This window comes from Coregonus lavaretus (genome assembly GCF_964263955.1).
Source record: "Coregonus lavaretus genome assembly, chromosome: 26".
In the NCBI taxonomy this organism is placed as follows: Eukaryota; Metazoa; Chordata; class Actinopteri; order Salmoniformes; family Salmonidae; genus Coregonus; species Coregonus lavaretus.
The window spans coordinates 42,996,177-43,016,034 of NC_140013.1; the positions used below are offsets into that span (position 1 = coordinate 42,996,177).

Sequence of the window (19,858 nt, forward strand, 5' to 3'; positions counted from 1 at the left end):
GAATTTATAAGTGAAATGGTGTTTATGAGAAAACAACAGGTAAACAGCTCCGAGACGAGAGAGAGCTTTTTAACGGTGAGCCAGTTGGATTTGGACTGAAATGGAACTTAAGCTTGGTGTTTGTTTGTAAAGGAAGTGCTTAAAAGGTTACCTAAAAACGCTTACTTAATACATGCGTTACTATTTAATTAACGGGTAAAGTATTTTCACTCTGCCATTGACAGAAATGTATTAATTAATTAGTAATTGTTCCATGTTTGTGCTTCATGTGAAGAACACTGACCAAAAATATCCTGTATTTAGTATACTCAGACAATAATTGTAATTTCTAAGCACGTATTTCTCTACGTCCGTGATATATTCTCTTGTTTTGTTCCCAGGTGGTGTGCAAGCACCTTGGTTTTGACCCCAGCAGCGTGTCAGACTATCAGTTGTTAGGGGGCGTCTCTGAAGCTGTTAGAGTCTACTACAACTACACAGGAAACGCTCCCTGTCTCAACACGTCCTCCTCGGCTACAGGGAACCTGGGCTTCGTCGGCTGGTACTATCAGGTATCGCAGACTCACAGCCTGTTTCTCAAATGGCATCCTATTCCCTATATAGAGCTCTGGGTCAAGTAGTGACCTGTAGAGAGCTAGGGCCGACAACAGGCGGTAAAATCACCAGGAATTCAGCTAAAAATGAGTTTAATTTAGGAAATCTGTTCCCAAGTATTCCCACGAATAAATAAAGAGATGTGATCATGTCTCAATGAGTACGTTTACATGCACACTAATAATTCGATGTTAAACTGATTATGGCAGTAGGCAGATTATGGCATTAGTCATGTAAACCTCTCACTCTGCTTATCTTAATCGGTGTACGGTCAAAATGGAAGTAAGCATACGCCGGCTAAAACATCTAGTTTTCTGAGCAATCTTTCAAATATTAGGACGTGTAAACCCCTTAATCAGAGTTACAGCTGTGTGTTTGATCTGCGCGAGTGAAGTGAGACCCTGTTAGTCTGGTCCTCTATATGGACCCTGTTAGCCTGGTCCTCTATATGGACCCTGTTAGTCTGGTCCTCTATATGGACCCTGTTAGTCTGGTCCTCTATATGGACCCTGTTAGTCTGGTCCTCTATATGGACCCTGTTAGTCTGGTCCTCTATATGGACCCTGTTAGCCTGGTCCTCTATATGGACCCTGTTAGCCTGGTCCTCTATATGGACCCTGTTAGTCTGGTCCTCTATATGGACCCTGTTAGTCTGGTCCTCTATATGGACCCTGTTAGTCTGGTCCTCTATATGGACCCTGTTAGTCTGGTCCTCTATATGGACCCTGTTAGTCTGGTCCTCTATATGGACCCTGTTAGTCTGGTCCTCTATATGGACCCTGTTAGTCTGGTCCTCTATATGGACCCTGTTAGTCTGGTCCTCTATATGGACCCTGTTAGCCTGGTCCTCTATATGGACCCTGTTAGCCTGGTCCTCTATATGGACCCTGTTAGCCTGGTCCTCTATATGGACCCTGTTAGCCTGGTCCTCTATATGGACCCTGTTAGCCTGGTCCTCTATATGGACCCTGTTAGCCTGGTCCTCTATATGGACCCTGTTAGTCTGGTCCTCTATATGGACCCTGTTAGTCTGGGCCTCTATATGGACCCTGTTAGCCTGGTCCTCTATATGGACCCTGTTAGTCTGGTCCTCTATATGGACCCTGTTAGCCTGGTCCTCTATATGGACCCTGTTAGCCTGGTCCTCTATATGGACCCTGTTAGTCTGGTCCTCTATATGGACCCTGTTAGCCTGGTCCTCTATATGGACCCTGTTAGCCTGGTCCTCTATATGGACCCTGTTAGCCTGGTCCTCTATATGGACCCTGTTAGTCTGGTCCTCTATATGGACCCTCTAGCCTGGTCCTCTATATGGACCCTGTTAGCCTGGTCCTCTATATGGACCCTGTTTGTCTGGTCCTCTATATGGACCCTGTTAGCCTGGTCCTCTATATGGACCCTGTTAGCCTGGTCCTCTATATGGACCCTGTTAGTCTGGTCCTCTATATGGACCCTGTTAGCCTGGTCCTCTATATGGACCCTGTTAGCCTGGTCCTCTATATGGACCCTGTTAGTCTGGTCCTCTATATGGACCCTGTTAGCCTGGTCCTCTATATGGACCCTGTTAGCCTGGGCCTCTATATGGACCCTGTTAGTCTGGTCCTCTATATGGACCCTGTTAGCCTGGTCCTCTATATGAACCATGTTAGTCTGGTCCTCTATATGGACCCTGTTAGCCTGGTCCTCTATATGGACCCTGTTAGTCTGGTCCTCTATATGGACCCTGTTAGTCTGATCCTCTATATGGACCCTGTTAGCCTGGTCCTCTATATGGACCCTGTTAGCCTGGTCCTCTATATGGACCCTGTTAGCCTGGTCCTCTATATGGACCCTGTTAGCCTGGTCCTCTATATGGACCATGTTAGTCTGGTCCTCTATATGGACCCTGTTAGTCTGGTCCTCTATATGGACCCTGTTAGCCTGGTCCTCTATATGGACCCTGTTAGTCTGGTCCTCTATATGGACCCTGTTAGCCTGGTCCTCTATATGGACCCTGTTAGCCTGGTCCTCTATATGGACCCTGTTAGTCTGGACCTCTATATGGACCCTGTTAGTCTGGTCCTCTATATGGACCCTGTTAGTCTGGTCCTCTATATGGACCCTGTTAGTCTGGTCCTCTATATGGACCCTGTTAGTCTGGTCCTCTATATGGACCCTGTTAGCCTGGTCCTCTATATGGACCCTGTTAGTCTGGTCCTCTATATGGACCCTGTTAGCCTGGTCCTCTATATGGACCCTGTTAGCCTGGTCCTCTATATGGACCCTGTTAGCCTGGTCCTCTATATGGACCCTGTTAGTCTGGTCCTCTATATGGACCCTGTTAGCCTGGTCCTCTATATGGACCCTGTTAGCCTGGTCCTCTATATGGACCCTGTTAGCCTGGTCCTCTATATGGACCCTGTTAGCCTGGTCCTCTATATGGACCCTGTTAGTCTGGTCCTCTATATGGACCCTGTTAGCCTGGTCCTCTATATGGACCCTGTTAGCCTGGTCCTCTATATGGACCCTGTTAGCCTGGTCCTCTATATGGACCCTGTTAGCCTGGTCCTCTATATGGACCCTGTTAGTCTGGTCCTCTATATGGACCCTGTTAGTCTGGTCCTCTATATGGACCCTGTTAGTCTGGTCCTCTATATGGACCCTGTTAGTCTGGTCCTCTATATGGACCCTGTTAGCCTGGTCCTCTATATGGACCCTGTTAGTCTGGTCCTCTATATGGACGCTGTTAGTCTGGTCCTCTATATGGACCCTGTTAGCCTGGTCCTCTATATGGACCCTGTTAGTCTGGTCCTCTATATGGACCCTGTTAGTCTGGTCCTCTATATGGACCCTGTTAGTCTGGTCCTCTATATGGACCCTGTTAGCCTGGTCCTCTATATGGACCCTGTTAGCCTGGTCCTCTATATGGACCCTGTTAGTCTGGTCCTCTATATGGACCCTGTTAGCCTGGTCCTCTATATGGACCCTGTTAGCCTGGTCCTCTATATGGACCCTGTTAGTCTGGTCCTCTATATGGACCCTGTTAGTCTGGTCCTCTATATGGACCCTGTTAGTCTGGTCCTCTATATGGACCCTGTTAGCCTGGTCCTCTATATGGACCCTGTTAGCCTGGTCCTCTATATGGACCCTGTTAGCCTGGTCCTCTATATGGACCCTGTTAGCCTGGTCCTCTATATGGACCCTGTTAGCCTGGTCCTCTATATGGACCCTGTTAGCCTGGGCCTCTATATGGACCCTGTTAGTCTGGTCCTCTATATGGACCCTGTTAGTCTGGTCCTCTATATGGACCCTGTTAGCCTGGTCCTCTATATGGACCCTGTTAGTCTGGTCCTCTATATGGACCCTGTTAGCCTGGTCCTCTATATGGACCCTGTTAGCCTGGTCCTCTATATGGACCCTGTTAGTCTGGTCCTCTATATGGACCCTGTTAGTCTGGTCCTCTATATGGACCCTGTTAGTCTGGTCCTCTATATGAACCCTGTTAGTCTGGTCCTCTATATGGACCCTGTTAGTCTGGTCCTCTATATGGACCCTGTTAGCCTGGTCCTCTATATGGACCCTGTTAGTCTGGTCCTCTATATGGACCCTGTTAGCCTGGTCCTCTATATGGACCCTGTTAGCCTGGTCCTCTATATGGACCCTGTTAGTCTGGTCCTCTATATGGACCCTGTTAGTCTGGTCCTCTATATGGACCCTGTTAGTCTGGTCCTCTATATGGACCCTGTTAGTCTGGTCCTCTATATGGACCCTGTTAGCCTGGTCCTCTATATGGACCCTGTTAGTCTGGTCCTCTATATGGACCCTGTTAGTCTGGTCCTCTATATGGACCCTGTTAGTCTGGTCCTCTATATGGACCCTGTTAGTCTGGTCCTCTATATGGACCCTGTTAGTCTGGTCCTCTATATGGACCCTGTTAGCCTGGTCCTCTATATGGACCCTGTTAGCCTGGTCCTCTATATGGACCCTGTTAGTCTGGTCCTCTATATGGACCCTGTTAGCCTGGTCCTCTATATGGACCCTGTTAGTCTGGTCCTCTATATGGACCCTGTTAGCCTGGTCCTCTATATGGACCCTGTTAGCCTTAACAGCTTCTCTCCCCCTCTCCCTCCCCAGGCGTGTACAGAGATGGTGATGCCACTTTGTACTGACGGGGTGCAGGACATGTTTGAGCCCCAGGACTGGAACTTCCAGGCCTTTTCAGACGAGTGCCACGCCCTGTTTGGGGTGCGTCCACGGGCTGACTGGGCAGACACAGTCTACGGAGGACTGGACATCGCTTCTCACAGCAACATAATCTTCAGGTAAACTAACACCTGCTGATTTCACTGATTGAGGGACAGAAGATTTAGAGATTGCGACTGGAATTATTCCTGGACATGTCAATCTAACTTGGACTTGGAGTTTCGCATCATGCATAAGTACAGTCCTCGCCATGCGTTATTCACAATCATCAACAGGTTCTCATGCCTTTATGCTTAAATAATACACTGTTAGAGGTTCAGCCATCTTAAATAATACACTGTTACACAGTAGAGGTTCAGCCATCTTAAATAATACACTGTTACCCAGAGGTTCAGCCATCATAAATAATACACTGCTACCCAGTAGAGGTTCAGCCATCTTAAATAATACACTGTTACCCAGTAGAGGTTCAGCCATCTTAAATAATACACTGCTGTTGTTGGGATCCTGGATGCTGATTGGACAAGTAGCATTCCAAGCCGTGCTGTACTATGCCTGCAAACAGTTCCATCTGAAAATGATCACTGCACCTCCATAAGAATATCATGGTCATAGATGGTAAAGGGGTCAGTGGACGCAGACGTTCCATTGGCCAGACGTTCCATTGGCCAGACGTTCCATTGGCCAGACGTTCCATTGGCCAGACGTTCCATTGGCCAGACATTCCATCGGCCAGACGTTCCATTGACCAGACAATGGCCTGATTGTAGGCTAATTTGGCTGAGGGGCAATGAGGAGATTCTGTATCTTTTCCTCCACGGTATCTTTCCCCCATGGTATCTTTCCCCCCACGGTATCTTTACCCCCACGGTATCTTTCCCCCACGGTATCTTTCCCCCATGGTATCTTCCCCCCCACGGTATCTTTCCCCATGGTATCTTTCCCCCCACGGTATCTTTCCCCCCACGGTATTTTCCCCCCACGGTATCTTTCCCCCACGGTATCTTTCCCCCATGGTATCTTCCCCCCCACGGTATCTTTCCCCCATGGTATCTTCCCCCCCACGGTATCTTTCCCCCCACGGTATCTTTCCCCCATGGTATCTTTCCCCCCATGGTATCTTTCCCCCCACGGTATCTTTACCCCCACGGTATCTTTCCCCCCACGGTATCTTTCCCCCCACGGTATCTTTCCCCCCACGCATTTCCATGGCAATTCCATTGTTTTGGTTGAGTTTGGTTTACCACATCTACAGTATGTTGCTGTCTGAATCATCTCTTGTATTTATCTCAACTCATTATTTCCCCTTTGCTTCCAGCCTAGCGTTTGGTTTGGTACAGCGGGGGTTAATATAAGCCTCGCTGTCTGCCTGTCTGACCTCGGAAACAGTGTTTCACTTTTGAATTTCGATCTCTTTACCAAACATAGAGGGAATGGTGCCAAGACACTACAACTGTTTCTGAGCCAGTCGAAATCACGCATCATCGTCATTATCACGGACATATCCAAGTACATGCCAATAGAAAAAAAAGCTCAAACAAATGAAAATGCAGCTAGTGTCCTGTCATTCCAGGTTCAATGTTTGACGTGACTGAGTTAGCTGAGCTAGTCAGCAAGTGGCAAGAACGTTATCCAGCCTGCATAGCAACCATTTTGTTTAGAACGGACGACCAGTCCTTTTGCGTAGCAACTATTCAAAAATAATGAATGACTGGCTGGGCGTCTGTAGCAACATGACCAAAATAACTAACAACCAGATTTTTGTCTGGACTATATCTTCTGGTGGAAGAATTACATTGTATGAATTTACTTATCCAAATAACGTTTTAATGAAAATATGTAATGTATTGTTATTTTAATATGTTGGTAACAGATTTATAAAAGCAATAAGGTACACGTCAGGCTGAACATACAGTGGGGGAAAAAGTATTTAGTCAGCCACCAATTGTGCAAGTTCTCCCACTTAAAAAGATGAGAGAGGCCTGTAATTTTCATCATAGGTACACGTCAACTATGACAGACAAATTGAGGAAAAAAATTCCAGAAAATCACATTGTAGGATTTTTTATGAATTTATTTGCAAATTATGGTGGAAAATAAGTATTTGGTCACCTACAAACAAGCAAGATTTCTGGCTCTCACAGACCTGTAACTTCTTCTTTAAGAGGCTCCTCTGTCCTCCACTCGTTACCTGTATTAATGGCACCTGTTTGAACTTGTTATCAGTATAAAAGACACCTGTCCACAACCTCAAACAGTCACACTCCAAACTCCACTATGGCCAAGACCAAAGAGCTGTCAAAGGACACCAGAAACAAAATTGTAGACCTGCACCAGGCTGGGAAGACTGAATCTGCAATAGGTAAGCAGCTTGGTTTGAAGAAATCAACTGTGGGAGCAATTATTAGGAAATGGAAGACATACAAGACCACTGATCATCTCCCTCGATCTGGGGCTCCACGCAAGATCTTACCCCGTGGGGTAAAAATGATCACAAGAACGGTGAGCAAAAATCCCAGAACCACACGGGGGGACCTAGTGAATGACCTGCAGAGAGCTGGGACCAAAGTAACTAAGTCTACCATCAGTAACACACTACGCCGCCAGGGACTCAAATCCTGCAGTGCAAGACGTGTCCCCCTGCTTAAGCCAGTACATGTCCAGGCCCGTCTGAAGTTTGCTAGAGTGCATTTGGATGATCCAGAAGAGGATTGGGAGAATGTCATATGGTCAGATGAAACCAAAATAGAACTTTTTGGTAAAAACTCAACTCGTCGTGTTTGGAGGACAAAGAATGGTGAGTTGCATCCAAAGAACACCATACCTACTGTGAAGCATGGGGGTGGAAACATCATGCTTTGGGGCTGTTTTTCTGCAAAGGGACCAGGACGACTGATCCGTGTAAAGGAAAGAATGAATGGGGCCATGTATCGTGAGATTTTGAGTGAAAACCTCCTTCCATCAGCAAGGGCATTGAAGATGAAACGTGGCTGGGTCTTTCAGCATGACAATGATCCCAAACACACCGCCCGGGCAACGAAGGAGTGGCTTCGTAAGAAGCATTTCAAGGTCCTGGAGTGGCATAGCCAGTCTCCAGATCTCAACCCCATAGAAAATCTTTGGAGGGAGTTGAAAGTCCGTGTTGCCCAGCGACAGCCCCAAAACATCACTGCTCTAGAGGAGATCTGCATGGAGGAATGGGCCAAAATACCAGCAACAGTGTGTGAAAACCTTGTGAAGACTTACAGAAAACGTTTGACCTGTGTCATTGCCAACAAAGGGTATATAACAAAGTATTGAGAAACTTTTGTTATTGACCAAATACTTATTTTCCACCATAATTTGCAAATAAATTCATTAAAAATCCTACAATGTGATTTTCTGGATTTTTCCCCCTCATTTTGTCTGTCATAGTTGACGTGTACCTATGATGAAAATTACAGGCCTCTCTCATCTTTTTAAGTGGGAGAACTTGCACAATTGGTGGCTGACTAAATACTTTTTTTCCCCACTGTATAAGGCTATCATGTCAGGGCGGCAGGTAGCTTAGTGGTTAAGAGCGTTATGCCAGTAACCGAAAGGTTGCTGGTTCTAATCCCTGAGCCGACTAGGTGAAAAATCTGTCTGTGCCCTTGAGCAAGGCACTTAACCCTAATTGCTCATGTAAGTCGCTCTGGATAAGAGCGTCTGCTAAATGACTAGAATGTAAAATGTAAATGTAAATGTAATGTCAGGCCGAACAACGCATCTTACCTGTGACTGTATTCATGATACAGCGCTGTCTCTTGTGCCTTATTGCTTAAATAGAGGTTCAGCCATTTTATGGTATTCCATGTTAACTTTCTCTGTTTGATCCTCCTTCCTTAAAAAAGGGCCATGTAAATAAATGTCCATCTCCTCTAAACTGTTACAGTAACGGAGGACTGGACCCGTGGTCAAGTGGCGGGGTGACCCGAAACATCTCGGACTCGGTGGTTGCCATAGTGATACCTGACGGAGCTCACCACCTGGACCTACGCTACAACAATGAATATGACCCTCAAAGCGTCCTCTCAGCCCGCTCCCTGGAGGTGGAATACTTCAAGCTGTGGATCACACAGGCCAGGAAATCAAATGCCAGGTTATATCACTCTGAACTACAACTCCCAGGTTAGATCACTCTGAACTACAACTACCAAGCTAAATCACTCTGAACTACAACTACCAGGCTAAATCACTCTGAACTACAACTACCAAGCTAAATCACTCTGAACTACAACTACCAAGCTAAATCACTCTGAACTACAACTACCAAGCTAAATCACTCTGAACTACAACTCCCAGGTTATTTCACTCTGAACTACAACTACCAAGCTAAATCACTTTGAACTACAACTCCCAGGTTAGATCACTCTGAACTACAACTACCAGGCTAAATCACTCTGAACTTAAACTGCCAAGCTAAATCACTCTGAACTACAACTACCAGGCTAAATCACTCTGAACTTAAACACCCAGGGTCGGCCTGAAATATCACCCTATTCCCTATGTAGTCCACTACTATTAACCATGACCCCTAGGAAAGTAGTGCGCTAGACGCAGCCCCAGCCTACCTGAAGCTAAAGACCATACCATATAGCATGTGGCTTTGTTCCAAAACCATCTCTAGCATACTACTTAGAAGGGAGCAATGTATTGGACATGTATTCTAAGTGATATTGCTAGTGTGGACATTGAAACTAAGCCTATGTTTTGCGTCCCAAAAGGCACCCTATTCCCTACATAGTGCACTACTTTTTTACCTTATGGGCCCTGTTCAAAAAGAGTGCACTCTGTATGAAATAGGGTGCCATATAATGCAGACATTCTCTACAACTGGAATGTATTGATGTATTTTCACTGGAAGATTGTTTTGAGACGTGATGAGCTTAAGGAAGAGCAATGTTGAGTTAGTGATTTCAATGATTGGTTATAGTGTTCTCTGTTTCGTGCCAAAGTCTTCTTTTTTTTACGGGTGTATGCTTTTCAATCAGTGTCAGAAAGGGCTAGACTATCAAATGAAAAACTAAATAAATATCTTCTTAATTTGAAAATTAAATACATTTTCACATAACACCAGATTAGATAATTCAGTTACAGTATTTATTGTGTTGAATTTGAAGTGTGATAGCTTACACATATATCAGAACAACAGTTGTGTTTATTGGATAATTAGGACAGAAAATATTTATTTAACAATTCTCAGGAAATAAATATGGTTTTTTTGTAAGTGTTTACAATTCTTTGTAATTGACAATTTTGTTAAACTAGAATTAGCATTAGTCAGTTCTAAAAGTTTTTAAGTAATTGATAACATTCACTTGTAGTTTTTACAGTTTTATACTACGGCATATGGTTGTATTTGGTCCAGAATTGACCCATATTTAACAACGACAGTATAAGGGCTGGACCCAGCAGTGTATCTCCATGTTGTGTTACCATGTTTCATTGACTTTAATGACTATGACTGTCAAGCAATATCCCTGTAATGTCTTACTACCTTTGCCATGTGTTGTGGCCAGATTAAAAGCCATTTTACTTTGATACTGGTTTTGTCTTTCTTGGCAACTCTAAAATCACAAACTGAATACTTGCTAAATAAATAATGTGTATTCTACATTGAACATTAGAAAGATATGGACATTTGATGGACTAGTCATTGGCGTAACAATTAGCCATATGTAGACGTCAGACGGGTAGTTCTACAATCTATATATTCATCCTGTTCCCTGTTAAACTGAGTGTTCCATGACAGAATGACCAGGGGAATCCAGGTGAAAGCATTGATCCGTTATTGACCAGGGGAATCCAGGTGAAAGCTTTGATCCGTTATTGACCAGGGGAATCCAGGTGAAAGCTACGATCCCTTATTGACCAGGGGAATCCAGGTGAAAGCTTTGATCCCTTATTGACCAGGGGAATCCAGGTGAAAGCTTTGATCCGTTATTGAGCAGGGGAATCCAGGTGAAAGCTACGATTCCTTATTGACCAGGGGAATCCAGGTGAAAGCTACGATCCCTTATTGACCAGGGGAATCCAGGTGAAAGCTTTGATCCGTTATTGAGCAGGGGAATCCAGGTGAAAGCTACGATCCCTTATTGACCAGGGGAATCCAGGTGAAAGCTACGATCCCTTATTGACCAGGGGAATCCAGGTGAAAGCTACGATCCCTTATTGACCAGGGGAATCCAGGTGAAAGCTACGATCCCTTATTGACCAGGGGAATCCAGGTGAAAGCTACGATCCCTTATTGACCAGGGGAATCCAGGTGAAAGCTACGATCCCTTATTGACCAGGTGAATCCGGGTGAAAGCTACGATCCGTTATTGATGTCACTTGTTAAATCCACTTCAATCAGTGTAGATGAAGGGGAGGAGACAGGTTAAAGAAGGATTTTTAAGCCTTGAGACAATTGAGACATGGATTGTGTATGTGTGCCATTCAGGGGGTGAATTTCCAGTGTGTATCAAGAATGGCCCACCACCCAAAGGACATCCAGCCAACTAGACACAACCGTGGGAAGCATTGGAGTCAACATGGGCCAGCATCCCTGTGGAACGCTTTTGACACCTAGTAGAGTCTATGCCCCAACGAATTGAGGTTGTTCTGAGGGCAAAAAGGGGGCGGGGGGGGGGGGGGGGGTGCAACTCAATATTAGGAAGGTGTTCCTAATGTTTTGTTCACTCAGTGTAGATATTCATTCTGTTGCCAGTCACAGCAGTAGCATGTGGTTGTGATTTAATAAAAAGCATAAAAAGCCAATCGGAGGAGACCAATAACAGCGCTGGTGGTGGGAGGGGGATAGAAGATGGCGTGGTAAAGTCACAGTTTGCATCCCAAATGACACCCTATTGCCTATTTAGTGCACTACTTATGACCAGGACCCAAGTGGTGCACTATATAGAGAATAGGGTGCCATTTGGGACACAGCCACAGTGACTGGTGGGAGTGAAGTGTTGACCCTAACCCCATGCGGACCAGCCTGTGGGATTCCCCCTGGAACAGATTCATACAGCTGGGAACCTCAAAGCTTTTTAAATTGCTGTACCTAGACGGGCGTAGAAGGGCCACGGTCCCCCGTCAGCTAACCCCTGCTAGCAATATTATTAATACTACACATGGGGGGCCAAAGAGGGAGGGAGGGAGGGAGGGAGGGCTAGGGTGGGAAGGAAGGAGGGCCAGGGGGGGAAGGAGGGAGGGCCGGGGGAGTGTGGGAAGGAGGGGGAGGGAGGGGTGGAGTGGTTGAAGGGGTTGCTGGAAGGTTATAGGAGGGAGGTGGGTGGGGGGGGGGGGTGGGGGGGTACTGGGAAAGAGGGTGAAGGACGGGAAGAGGGAGAGAAGGACAGAGGGAGGGAGGGAGGGAGGGAGGGAGGGAGGGAGGGAGGGAGGAAGGGAGAGAAGGAGAGTTTATGGGGTTTTGTGGTTCACAGTGAAGTCACTGCTCTCAGAGTTGTGTAGATTTTATGAAGTTGAAAGTCTTGACAATCTTCCTACGTTCTTAATCCTGAAAATAATCCTGAACTTGTCAGTTATTGTGGTGTTGTAAAAGGAGGGTTCATAACAGTTGATAACACCAAACTTCCACAACATTTTGTCAGAATCTCAAAGGTCCCTGTTGTTTACAAGTGTGAACACTGGAATGTGAGATTTAATCTACACCTCCATTAGGCCGATAGAAATCCTCATTATTTACTTTAATGTTTTTCAATTTGAGCATCATTATTTCTATGTAGCCTACACTTTCTCCTTCTGAACTTCTAATGCCAGTGGGATGAGTGTGGCTTCCTGACAATGATGAAGAGCAACGGCTTCAAAGCAGTTCCACCTCCGACTCCGCCAAAACATCAGCTATGTGGGTGTTGACTATCACCAGGTAACGCTTGATCCGATTGGATCTTTGTCTCGCTGGTCCGACTATCAGAGGTCCCCTTGTAAAGAAACCCCCTCAGTCTTTCTTCGACATGGTTTTGCGACATTATTTAGTTGGAATATACTTGTACTGAGTATGAGCTTGATACTGAGTATGTTGTTGGTACGGTGTATTGATAGACAGTATGTTGTTGGTACGGTGTATTGATAGACAGTATGTTGTTGGTACGGTGTATTGATAGACAGTATGTTGTTGGTACGCTGTATTGATAGACAGTATGTTGTTGGTACGGTGTATTGATAGACAGTATGTTGTTGGTACGGTGTATTGATAGACAGTATGTTGTTGGTACGGTGTATTGATAGACAGTATGTTGTTGGTACGGTGTATTGATAGACAGTATGTTGTTGGTACGGTGTATTGATAGACAGTATGTTGTTGGTACGGTGTATTGATAGACAGTATGTTGTTGGTACGGTGTATTGATAGACAGTATGTTGTTGGTACGGTGTATTGATAGACAGTATGTTGTTGGTACGGTGTATTGATAGACAGTATGTTGTTCATCAGGTCACGTGGTACGGCGTATCAGACACAAAGCCAGACTTCCATGACATTTTGTCAAAATCTCAGAGGTCCCCTCCCTCCCTGGTATAGAAATAACCTCCCCTAGCTCCCCTTGCTAACAGATCCTTTACTTTTCTCCTCTGAACAGCAACTCACAGTCATTAATTTGGCTGACCCTTTTCTGTGCCCCTGACACTCCCATCAATCAACTGTGTTCTTAGTGTGGGCCTGACCTCTGGGCTCCGAGTGTGTCGCAGAGCAGACAGGGACCACACACTACTGGGAAGAGATTAGGGCTGTGGGGTGTCGCATCGCATTGCCCTGAGGAGGGTTGGGTGGGGTGGGGAGGGGGACAGGGTGGGTACCTGGGGAGTGGTGTTGGGTGGGAGTCTGGGGGGGGGGGGGGTTTGGGTGCCTGGGGGTGGTGGTGGTTGTTGTTGGTGGGTGCTGAGTGAGGAAGAGGACGGTGTGGTGGCTGATGTTTAACAATATCCAAACAACATGGAACTGTGTACTGGGGAAACAGATCTTCTTGCTCATCAGTGGGCTAGTTAGTAGCGATGGATGGGACATAGAAAATGGGTTAAATTCATCAGATTATAAAAAATGTTTCTTCTGTTGTCGGTTTTATTCCCAGGGTTTGATGATGTTCACCTTGATATGGTTTTTCTACGTTATTACATATTACTGCTGTTTCTATGTAGTAACAGTGACATAATGTTGAGTGACTGTGCATCAAAATAAGTCATCACAAAGTATTTTGACCCTTCGTCCAGTAAATGCAGGTACTAGGCAGTCTTGTTCAAGGGAGCCAATACATCTCCTCGGTCTCTTTCTTTTAATGTGTGTTTTTCGGAATCAGAGCATCAGGCTGGGAGCTCTGAATGACCGTCCGGTAAAACCAAGGCTTGGAAAACATCCTCCCTCCCTGCCATGGTCCCAAACGACACCCTATATAGTGCACTACAAAGTCGTTGTCTTTGATGTTTGATAGAACCGTTAAAAAATTACCAGAGAGATGCTCCATGAATGTGAATACTGTATATGACCTAATTATGATGTAATATTATTTCTGTTGCCTTTTTCTCTCCTTCTGGTGTCAACATTAGAATAGAGGCGCGAGATACTATGAATATCTATTTTGGATACCCTGCTTTTCTGTAAAGAGAGAGAGAGAGAGAGAAAAGAGAGCACGAGCGAGAGGAGGAGGGAGAGAGAGGAGGAAGAGAGAGAGTGGAGAGAGGGAGAGAGAAGGAGAGAGAGAGCGAGAGAGAGAGAGAAGGAGAGAGAGAGAGGATAGGGATAGAGAAGGAGAGAGAGAGAGAGAAGGAGAGAGAGAGAGGAGAGAGAGAGAAGAGAGAGAGAGAAGGAGAGAGAGAGAGAGAGAGAGAGAAGGAGAGAGAGAGAGAGAGAGAAAGAGAGAGAGAGAAAGAGAGAGAGAGAGAGAGAGAGAGAGAGAGAGAGAGAGAGAGAGAGAGAGAGAGAGAGAGAGAAGAGAGAAGAGAGAGAGAGAGAGAGAGAGAGAGAGAGAGAGAGAGAGAGAGAGAGGAGAGAGAGAGAGAGAGAGCGAGAACACCCCCATAAAGGCCTGAAGAGAAAAGCTTGTTTTTTTACAGAAGCGCTACGTTTCTTATTGTCCTACAACTGTTTATTGTGCTTCCATGTCAGCAGCTATTCTGAGCGTCTCGTTCAGACCGGGTCTTGTGTTGGGCCACAGATAATGAGATCAGTACTATCACTTTCACTGTCCCCTTTTCTCCCACCGCAGGAATTTACATGAGAATACAAGTTTCTGGATGGACCCTTCTTCTCTCAAAGCGCTCAGACCCTCTCTCTCTCTCCCTCCTATCTGTCTCACAGCTCTAAATGATTCACTGCCTTAAAATGCACTTTCAAGAAAGGGGAAAAGAAAGAATCCATTCTTGGGGAAGTCTGTTGCAAGGACCAAAACAGCTATACCAACTGAGCCTCAGACCAGGCTGAGAGGAGAGCGCTGAGAGGAGAGCGCTGAGAGGAGAGAGCTGAGAGGAGAGCGCTGAGAGGAGAGAGCTGAGAGGAGAGAGCTGAGAGGAGAGCGCTGAGAGGAGAGAGCTGAGAGGAGAGAGCTGAGAGGAGAGAGCTGAGAGGAGAGAGCTGAGAGGAGAGAGCTGAGAGGAGAGAGCTCAGAGGAGAGAGCTGAGAGGAGAGAGCTGAGAGGAGAGAGCTGAGAGGAGAGAGCTCAGAGGAGAGAGCTGAGAGGAGAGAGCTGAGAGGAGAGAGCTGAGAGGAGAGAGCTCAGAGGAGAGCGCTGAGAGGAGAGAGCTGAGAGGAGAGAGCTGAGAGGAGAGAGCTGAGAGGAGAGAGCTGAGAGGAGAGCGCTGAGAGGAGAGCGCTGAGAGGAGAGAGCTGAGAGGAGAGAGCTGAGAGGAGAGAGCTGAGAGGAGAGAGCTCAGAGGAGAGAGCTCAGAGGAGAGCGCTGAGAGGAGAGAGCTGAGAGGAGAGAGCTGAGAGGAGAGAGCTGAGAGGAGAGAGCTCAGAGGAGAGCGCTCAGAGGAGAGCGCTGAGAGGAGAGAGCTGAGAGGAGAGAGCTGAGAGGAGAGAGCTGAGAGGAGAGAGCTGAGAGGAGAGAGCTCAGAGGAGAGAGCTGAGAGGAGAGAGCTGAGAGGAGAGCGCTGAGAGGAGAGCGCTGAGAGGAGAGAGCTGAGAGGAGAGAGCTGAGAGGAGAGAGCTGAGAGGAGAGAGCTCAGAGGAGAGAGCTCAGAGGAGAGAGCTCAGAGGAGAGAGCTCAGAAATTGTAGGCTGTAAAATGCAATAACATAAGCCAGATTTCCAGCATTATTTCATAAAAGCCCAAACGGTTTAAAGGAGCAGTGCAGTTAAAAATATAATTATATTTCCACACTATGAGGTGAAATAACACTCTGAAATTGTGAAAGTGATGATAGTGCCCTTTGTGGGTAAGAGCTGTTTAAAGAACATGCCTGGAATTTCAGCCTGTTCAGGTGGGATGGAACTTTTGGCCCACATCATGATGTCTCAATGTGATCTGTTTATAATAGACCAATGACTGTTCTTCTGGGTAAGTGGGTGGGCTCTAGACCATCCGGTCAGCCAATCAAGGCTGTGTATGGAAATATCTTCAAATTAGTTTCTATTTTCATTAAACACACAGTGATTTATTAGACATACATTCATGATTTAAAAATACAATTACAAAGACTGCATAATAATAATAATAATAATAATAATAATAATAATAATAATATGCCATTTAGCAGACGCTTTTATCCAAAGCGACTTACAGTCATGTGTGCATACATTTTTACGTATGCATGGGGGGCTTTAATATGTATGTTTGTAGGCTTGTTAATTATGCGAGACACATTTTGTATTTTTACTTCAAATAGGTACATATATTTTTACTGTGGAACAATCTATCCTCCATCTAGCCTGTATTCTTCCCTCTCTCACCCCCCAAAAAAAGCCCTGATACTGTTTCCTCCTTTCAGCTTTTTCCACTTAAATCAGGATCAAGCTTTGGCACAGTGAAACTCCCAGGCAGGACTAGGACCCACACTGCATATCTCAGTGTGTTCTGGGTATTCACTATTCACAGTTAGCCAAGAGACTTCCTGTAAACATATTATTACTTACAGCGGTAAGCAGAAGCAGTAAGCAGGAACAGCAAGCAGTTTCATACTAGGCTGCATTTCCTAAGGTCAACATTTCTTCTGGCACACTGAGCTTGAACCACCACTTTATTTCCCTTTAATTTAACAGCTCCGCCAGCTTTTCCAGTTAAATCGACTGTTCATTATTGAGGGGGCTATTTTACTGTGGGGCTGTGAGGTGCACTTTAATGAATCCCTGGCACAAAGCTCCCTTTCAGAGGCTGGGGGAGAATAGGCTCTTTAGACCCTGTAGGGCTGTATGTCAAAGACCGGCTATAATAGTTGTCAGGACTGAGCAAAAATTCCCACTGCTCTGGGAATGCACCGGCCGGCCGACCGACCGACCGTGCACCAACAAGAAATCAACTTCCAACTTTAGTTCCGTGAGCAGATTAAGACGCGGAACAAGCAGGACGATTATCTTAAATAGTAGAGTTATATTTAGGAATTGATCCCAGATACTACAGGGATACCTGTTTGTCCACCATAGAGAAAAGGCCTTTCTGAAAGATTATAGTAAACTGTAGGGTCTTGGTGACATGGTTATGAGACGGTAGAAATAGCGAATCCTATTTAAGAGTCTATTTATAAAAACTCAACAATCAAGCTGGTATGAATGAAGAAATTGAATAATGCTCATAGCAATTCTTTAAGAGCACAGGATAAATGATGTCTACACTGGGACAATGGTTTTAGACATTAAAACCTTTTTAAAATGTAACATTTACTATTTATTATAAAACAACATAAAACATAATTTCAAAAGAACGACATTGCTCTAAAGGGATATTCTCCGTAGTAGACTAATATCTTTTAAGTTTAATAAAGAACGGTTTGGGTTCACAGCACACATAAACAGTGAAAGGGGGAGGAAGGGGGTTCCAACCCAATCCTACCGCTGGCTATTGTCTTGAGACACAGCGGGGAAGCTCAGACAAATCTCTCTTAGTTGCAGGTGGTCAGGCGTAAGCAAAGAGTTAAGTCCCAGGGTCCCACTGCCCCTCCCCTTTGATGTTCTGACATCATCTAGCCCCGCCCCCTGAAAGATCTCTCTCTCTCTCTCTCTCTCTCTCTCCTCTTCAGCTTTGCTTTCCACGAACAACAAGTGTCTGTTCCCCTCAGTTCTGCTCTGCTGTGGAGTGGAAAAAAAGTGGAGAGGAGAGGAGTGGAATTCACAGGAGCTGAATGCCCAGCCTCACAACTAGCTTCAGAACCAAGGGTTTTGGACCAACCCTATGAGCAAAAGACGTTAGAAAGACGCTGAAAATACATTATTCTCAACCACTTTTGCTCACCGGGAAGCTACCCTGGGACTAGTCTCTCTTGTGACGGTCTGAAAATCGAGTATCTGATTTGCTTCTTGTAGGTGCCAACATTACCCAGACACAGGACAAGAAGGACAAGAAGACATGCTGTGACGAGGAAGAGGCTCTTTATATTTTGGACTAGCAGCAGCGGCGGCGGCGAATGCTGAGGGCGAGGCCCACTGAGGCCCCAGTGTTTAGAAGCAGAGTAGTAATGGCCGTTCAAACTGCAATCATGAACTCTCCGTTCATGAACTTCTGTTTCCCTGGGTCGGTCATGATGGAGTATGACACGGATAAGAGCCTGGACGGGAGTCTGCTGGGGGAGAGTGAGGAGAGAGGGGAATACAGAGAAACCACCAGGGATCTGCTCAGCTTCATAGACTCAGCCTCCAGTAACATCAAACTGGCTCTGGACAAGCCGGTCAAGTCCAAAAGGAAGGTCAACCACCGCAAGTACTTGCAGAAGCAGATCAAGAGATGTACAGGCATCATCAGTCCAACAGGGAACCCAGCAGCAACTCCAGGGGCAGGGGCCAACAAGAGAAAAGGCTCTGGCTCTCCCACCCAGCCCCAGGCCCAGCCTCAGACCCAGCCCAGCCCATTCCAGCAAGGCAAACCCCTCCACAAGCGGGACGGGCTCCAGGCCAACCTCCAGAGCAAGAGCCTGGCTGCCCTCTTCAACTCTGTCAAGGAGCCCGTCAGGGGGGAGAGAGCCAAGAAGCTTCCCCTGAGGCACCGTAATCTTCCCCCATCCTTCTTCACTGAGCCGGCCAACACCACCACCACCTCCTCCCGAGTCACCTCCACCTCAGGCATGTTCCTGGGGGATCTGGAGCGGGGAGTGGGGAACCCGGAGGCGGCCGACTTCTTTGACCTGCTGGGGCCGGACTACAGTAACATGCTCAGTGACCAGGATGTGTTTCAGGCTCGGGGCCTGTCCAGTAGGATCCTCCAACACCAGCAGACTCAGGACATAACAGACCAGGTCTCGCCCTACGACCCTCACCATCTAGTGGGAGGATTCTTGTACACAGAGCCTTGGAGTACCTCTTCTCCTTCTAAGAAGGCAGGGGAGGGCGTACGGACGGGCCCAGGACCACAGACGCCCCTGTACTGTCAGGCAGGGGAGGGCGTACGGACGGGCCCAGGACCACAGACGCCCCTGTACTGTCAGGCAGGGGAGGGCGTACGGACGGGCCCAGCACCACAGACGCCCCTGTACTGTCACTCTATGTCTGACTCCTCTGTGACAGGGTCTGGATCTGCAGAGGATAATAACTCATTGTGTACTCTGACCTTCCCCAACTTCTTCCCAGACTGCTCCGTGTCTCAGGTCTCATATGGCCTGAGTAGTGGTGGTTACAACACAACTGATTTCTCTTCTCTCTGATGAGACGTCACTGCTGCTTCCCTGGTTGGGACTGAAGGTTGAGTAGCTCTAGTGCGGCTTGCTATCGACCAGAGCTACAGGTTGAGACGCTATCTATCTATTGGTCTCGTACACAGTTTCCAGCAGGTATACAAGGTGCAGTGAATTGCGGATGTGCCCAACTCCCTCAACATTAATCAATAATCTTATAATCAATAATAACTAGTAGTATTAGTAATAGAAGAGGTAGTACGCATATGATAATGGAGGTATTTACAAATATATAAAGTGGGTAGTGGAA

At 46.3% G+C, this 19,858-nt stretch overlaps 2 protein-coding genes across 2 annotated transcripts in view; both read left to right on the plus strand.

Annotated features, from left to right (window-relative positions):
• The window catches only part of prcp (prolylcarboxypeptidase (angiotensinase C)), a 134,453-nt gene extending 124,115 nt beyond the window's left edge, over nt 1-10,338 (plus strand). Inside the window, exons 7-9 of the mRNA XM_084143320.1 lie at nt 381-551; nt 4,708-4,895; nt 8,690-10,338. Coding sequence (XP_083999446.1) covers nt 381-551; nt 4,708-4,895; nt 8,690-8,930 — 600 coding nt within the window. The 3' untranslated portion in view covers nt 8,931-10,338. The remainder of the gene's footprint in view (nt 1-380; nt 552-4,707; nt 4,896-8,689) is intronic.
• A 7,756-nt stretch (nt 10,339-18,094) lies between these two features.
• On the plus strand, nt 18,095-19,629 carry fam181b (family with sequence similarity 181 member B). The gene has a single exon (XM_084142749.1). The coding sequence runs from the start codon at nt 18,349-18,351 to the stop codon at nt 19,576-19,578; it is 1,230 nt and encodes a 409-aa protein (XP_083998875.1). The 5' UTR covers nt 18,095-18,348; the 3' UTR covers nt 19,579-19,629.
• Nucleotides 19,630-19,858: the final 229 nt, after the last annotated feature.